A 5,829-nucleotide genomic window follows, 5' to 3' on the forward strand; every position below is an offset into this window, starting at 1 on the left:
GGACTATGCCACCAGAGTCCCTTCTCAATTCCTCTTGATGGCGTTGTGCGGATATAGAAGGGGCTAAATGTTAGCTTAGTTTTAGGAGACTTGGGGGGGGCACTCTGCTTGCAGAAAGTTTTGCGAGAACAGTTGACCGAGGGCAAAGATTTAGTGACGCTGGCGCAGATCTGAATTGCTATAGATCCTACAGGACCTTCCGTTGAGTTCCTGAAACTGGGAGTCACAAAAGGGGTAACTAGGGAGCTCTCCCCTAAGGATTGTTTTGGCAATATCGGGAAAAGCAAGGGGTTTGAAATTCAGGCCTCACTGATATGAGACGGGAAGGCAGCTTGTGTGTTTTTTATCTCACTGAAAACACGATGCACGTAGCTCTCTCCTCGTTGCAAAGAGAAACTCAAAAAGCGATGTATCCAGGCGGCCCAGTGAAATGCCTTCATCTTACTCATTCTCTAGCAAAGCCTTTTCCTTTTTTGTTCTTTTCTGTGTACACATGCACCGCCCCTCCAGGTCCAGGTGGCTTTGTCCCTTCCAAGAAGCGATCGTCATACGCAGACGTTTTAAAGATGCCTTTGCGATGGTCATCACCCGAGTCCAGCACGGGCGCGGCTGGCACAGAGCCCGGGGAGGGGCCCGTGCACCATCTGTGGCCCACCGTTCACCAGCCCCGGCGCATGCGCCCTGTTGCGGACGCGGTCTCCCCGCGGGCGGCGTGTGATTAAAAAGATCCCGGCGGGCTCTGGGTGGCCAGCGGGCGGCCGTCCCGCGGGAAGGGGCGTGCGCGGGGCGGGGCCGGAACGTGTTTCGCTGGGGACGCGCCCCCGGCGGGCACAGTTACCCGCCGCACCGACCATGGCAGCAGCAGCACTGAGGCAGGTGAGTTCGGGACCCTTCGCTGGGGGTGTGGGGGGGTGGGGAACCGGGGGGATCCTGGAGAGAGGCGGACTTCCGGGAAGGACCACTTGGTCTCAGCTCTTCCGACTTGGCGCCGTTCCTCTGGATCTCGGGTTCCGTTTCGGGGTGCAGTGGAAATAGAGGCGGGGGGGGGGTGTCCCGCAGAAAGAAGGATGAGTCTTTTTAATGGGAGAGTGAGTAGATTCGAATGGACTCGAAAAGGGAAGACGGGAAAAATACAGAGGCGAGGGCGCAGGACCGGGCAGGACTGGGATGCAAGAGCCCGATGGGAAGGGGCTAAGGTAGAACCCCCACCCCCTCCCCCAGCCTCTCGGGGAGCTACAACAAAGGGTCCCAGTATTTCTGGGATTGAGAATATGAAGAAGGTACGAAGCACCTCCTCAGATCTGGCCTGAGAAATAGACCCAGGGCCCCATTGTATTTGGCACTAACGGTTAACAGATGTGGAATGTGGCGTCCCAAACCCCCTTATCTGAAGCTCTGCTCCTGGGTCGGAAATCGAGACGCCTTCTCTGGGTCAAAGTGACAAACGTCCTCCATCCAAGCAGGATCGAGACGTCCCATCCTTATCGAGATGATGTCAGGCAGCCAGCAGAGTCTGTGAGTTTAGAGAATAAGGTTTCTCAGAAAGGAGGTGACATTTGACAGCTGCGGTGTAACCTTGGGAGACATGAACTCGCCTCGCCCTTGCCGGTGGCTAGTCGGTTCTGCGCAGTCTGCGAATGTTGTTGCGGTTGAGTGCTGCTGGTTCCAGCTCCTAAAAACCTCACTGGACAAAGCAAACTGCCCACCGGGTTTCCTAGGCTGCACTCTTTACCAGAGCTCAGGTGACCTGATGGTAAGGAGTTGCATTGCCGAGCCAAAGTCACGTGGTTTGAATCCCCCATGCTGCTCATGGAGAGACAGACCATCTCCTCCCATGTGATTTACAGCCTGGAGGGTCAGCTATGTGTCAGTTCCCAGTCCATAGCACATAGCAACGATGATTATTTTTACCAAAGCAGATCACCAATTTTACAGATCCGCTGAGTGGGTTTGAACCTACAATCTCTCAGCAGTCACTAGGGCTCTTTGTCTGATGAATACCAGGGCAGGTTTTTCTTTTTCACTTTCTCTGGCTGGTCTAATTTTTACTTTCTTGGACTCTTGATGGCTGATTAAGACAGAGTCCTAGACCATGAAAGACACAATCTGGGCCTTAATTGTGACTGTCCTAGGCTGTGGGAGGAAATAGACGGATGTGGGCTTTGCTGGGTTATGTTTTGGGGTTGTGTTGTGGAGATTCCTGGGTTGTCAGGACAAGTTCTGAGTGTGACAGGATAGTCCTGGGATTTGAAGAGTTTGGGGCTGTGAAGTGGAGAGACTGATTTAGGATGAGGACAGTCCTGGATTTTAATGGGACAGTGCTGAGCTTTAATAGTGACCTCCAAGGGGCGCTCTGGTGGCCTAGTGGTAAGGAGCTGCAACTACAATCCCAGAGGCGCACGGTTCGAATCCACCAGATGCTCTGCCGGGGAAGGAGGGACAATCTCCTCCTGTACCAGTCAGATCTGATTTGACGGTACACGCACACAAAAATAAAAAAAATGGTGACCTCCAGACCTGAACTGGGAGGACAGCCCTGAGTTGAGGAGGGGGACGTCCTGACCTGTCATGGGACAGTAGCCAGCTGGTGGGGGAGTGATACACATCATATTGCACAATCCTCCTTATGCATCCCTTCTCCCTTCATCCTTTTCCATTTCTTAAACTCAGCCCCACAGCGCCCTGGTGGCCCAGGAGTTGAGCCCTTCAGTGCTAATACAAAGATTGATGGTTCGATCCCCACCAGCGGCTCAATGAGAGAAGATGGAGCTGCTCTGTCTGGTGATCTGCTCCTTTAACAATTACACTTTTACAAAACCTATGGGACCCTTCTTCCCTGTCACATGGCATCACCATGACTGAAAATGGATTTGACAGGACCCAGCTACAACAGTTCAGCACCAGTTCTCCTACACGCTTTGTCCCAATAGCCCAGTTGTAGGCGTGACAAACAATGTTTGGGCTCACTTCCCTTCCTGAGCTATTGGAAAGGCTGTCTGAATGACACAACTAGTGAAGCACTCAGCTGGTACTAAATGCCTCGGAAGAAAGGCCTGGCAACGGGCTTCCTAAAGGTCCCAGCTTTGAAAACCCAGAGAGAAGTTCCTCTGTAGCATAAATGGGGCCACTGTGAGCCAAGGTTGACTCAACGGCAGTAGGTTTAGTTTTGAGGTTTGTTTGTTTGTTTTGTGGGACATGGTGGGACACCTTTCCTGAGCAGAGACCCCACTTCCTAGATTCATGCCCGAGGCAGAGGAAGGCACCTTCTCCCCACCTGTCAGTCTCCAAGGCCACCAACCATATAGTCACTGTTGGCTTGATTCTGACTGCTGGGGACCCTGTTGTGTCCTGTGCTCCAGAGGGTTGTCAACAGCTGAGTTTTCAGAAAGAAATCACCAAGTTGTTCTTTGAAGACCTTTTGGAGAACATCCAGGCACATTAAGGGACTCCCCCTGGGGCCAGTGGGTTGTATAATCGCCCGGGCTCTGTGCCCGACATGGCTTGTCCCTCTCTGCTGGTCAATCTGTCTCTCAACCTCTCTGACAGCAACTCCCCATCTTTCAATTCTCTGGGGCTCCCTACCACTCTCTGCTGGCACCTCAAGTCTAGGGCTTTGTCATTTCTCCTTTTATCTTATTCTCATGGATTCTCTATATGGACGTCAATTTTATTTTCTCCATTTCTCTTACTTTTTTTTTTAAATTTTAAAAAATTGTGTGTGTGTGTGTGTACCGTCAAACTGGATCTGACTGGTACAGGAGGAGATTTTCCCTCCTTCTCCAGCAGAGCACCTAGTGGATTTGAACCGTGCACCTCTGGGATTACAGTGCAGCTTCTTACCACTAGGCCACCAGAGCTTCCCTAATTTCTTTTTCTTTTTTTATTTTTTAATATAGCAAATATGCTTTATTTAAAATACACGCTTTGGTGAAGGCGGGCTAAGGCTCAGTTGGCATCATCCCCCATTTCTCTTATTTCCTTTACCTTCACTTCCTCACCTGAGTGTGTCTGTCTGCCTGTCTGTCTGTCTCTCATTATAACCACATTTATTTCAGTATCTCTTGGCTTCATTTTTTTTTTAATGTGTGTACAGTCAAATCAGATCTGACTGGTACAGGAGGAGATTGCCCCTCCTTCTCCAACAGAGCATCTGGTGGATTCGAACCTCACATCTCTGGGATTGCAGTGAAGTTTCTTGCCACTAGGCCACCAAAGCTCGCCTTGGCTTCATTTTTGATGAAAAATCTCTGTGTATATCTTCCCCCTGTTCTTCCCTGTGTCTCTCTCTTTTTGTTTCTGTTCCTTCAGAGGGTGGTGTTCTTGCCTTTATGCTGCCTGTCCCTGCCCCCTTGTACCTGTCCTCTGTCCACACTCCAGGTGTGTCCTTTCTCTGGCCACCCAGCTGCCCCGAGCCCACATTGCCCCCTACAGGTGGAGCTGTGAGTTCACACACTGACGCTCCCAGAAGCCCTTAGGGCCACCCTTTTCCTGGACCCCACCTTTCTCCTGGACCCTACCTTAGACTCAGTAAGGCAGACAGCAGGTCCTCAGCCTCACCTCCCCATCACTCACCTCCTCACCGGTGACCGCTGCCACTCACATCCATTCTCCTGCATGAACTCTGCTCTCCCAGTTCTCAGGGCAGGAGCCCCAACTCACAGCTTCATCCAGCTGCCTCCAGCTCTGGGGAAACCAGGCTCATGAGGCCAAACGGGCCTGGGAAAAGGGAGGGCCCACCTGAGCACTGGCCAGGACAGCTGAGATGGCCCCTGGCATCCTATGTATGTGACCCCCCCAGTTCTTTCAGCAGCAGGACTGTGAGGGGGATAGGAGTCACAGCTTCAGGGGTGTCCAAGATGTGGAGTGGGGGGCTTCAGGCAATCTCAGAGCTGAGCCAGTACCCTCATACCCTGAAAGAATTAGGACATGGCCTCCAAGGCCTGAGGGAAGGAGGGACCTGGGGGGCTGGACTTCTGAGTCTGGAAGAAGAATCTAGACTCTGGGGTCTGAGGAAGAGGGGGCTGAGGGGCCAGACAGCTGGGCTGAGGGTGGAGGCAGGTTGGGGGCCCACACTTCCAGGTCCGGGGGTGGAAGAGGTTGGGATCTGAGCGAGGAGGAGGTTGGGGACCTGGCCTCCTCGGTCTGAGGGATCAGGGCTCCTGAGTCTGACGGAAGAAGAGTTTGAGGGCCCAGACTCCTGGATCTGAGGGTAGAGGGGGCCGGAAGTCTGGACTGCCAGACCTTGGGGAAGCGTCACCTGTAGGTTCCTCACTGCTCTAACTTTTGTCAGAATTTGGGTCCCTGAAGGCCTTCACTTACCTCTTCTCCTTCGTTTCCTTGTCATCCTCTGATCTGGTCACAGAGCCGGGGGCCAAAGTTCCCTGAGTGGGAGGCGCCACTGATGGACTTTGCCCAGCGTGGGAGGGAGGGGTGCTGACTTGGCACTGTCCCCGGCTGAGGACTGGACCAGCAGCCACTGGGCCTGGGACCCAGCAGGCCAGAGGGGCCACTTGAGGGCAGGAGGTGGCCAAGTTGGTGCTGGAGCCCCTGCTCTCCCCACTACTCTCAGCCCCACGTCCTTTCTTATTTCTCTCTCTATCACCAGGTTTGGGCCCGAAAACTCCCAGTCCCTTGGCTTCTATGTAATTCCAGAAGATGTGTCTCTTCCAGTTTCAAGGTGAAAGGAACAGCTGGATTCCAGGGTCTGAGGGAGGAAGGAGCTGGGATGCTTAGATCTCAGTGAAGAGAATATCCGAGGGAGGAGGAAGCTGGGGGCTGGATTTAGACCTCCAAAGGGTCCAAGGGCCCAGAAAGTGAAGATGGGGGGGG

The 5,829-nt window shown here is 53.1% G+C and overlaps 1 protein-coding gene across 1 annotated transcript in view; it reads left to right on the plus strand.

Annotated features, from left to right (window-relative positions):
• The first annotated feature begins 852 nt into the window (after positions 1-852).
• Positions 853-5,829, plus strand: part of BCAT2 (branched chain amino-acid transaminase 2, mitochondrial) — a 20,699-nt gene continuing 15,722 nt past the window's right edge. Inside the window, exons 1-2 of the mRNA XM_006898687.1 lie at positions 853-876; positions 5,606-5,677. Coding sequence (XP_006898749.1) covers positions 853-876; positions 5,606-5,677 — 96 coding nt within the window. The remainder of the gene's footprint in view (positions 877-5,605; positions 5,678-5,829) is intronic.

This window comes from Elephantulus edwardii, unplaced genomic scaffold (assembly GCF_000299155.1).
Source record: "Elephantulus edwardii isolate Elephantulus edwardi_28Jun2011 unplaced genomic scaffold, EleEdw1.0 scaffold00236, whole genome shotgun sequence".
Taxonomy (NCBI): domain Eukaryota; kingdom Metazoa; phylum Chordata; class Mammalia; order Macroscelidea; family Macroscelididae; genus Elephantulus; species Elephantulus edwardii.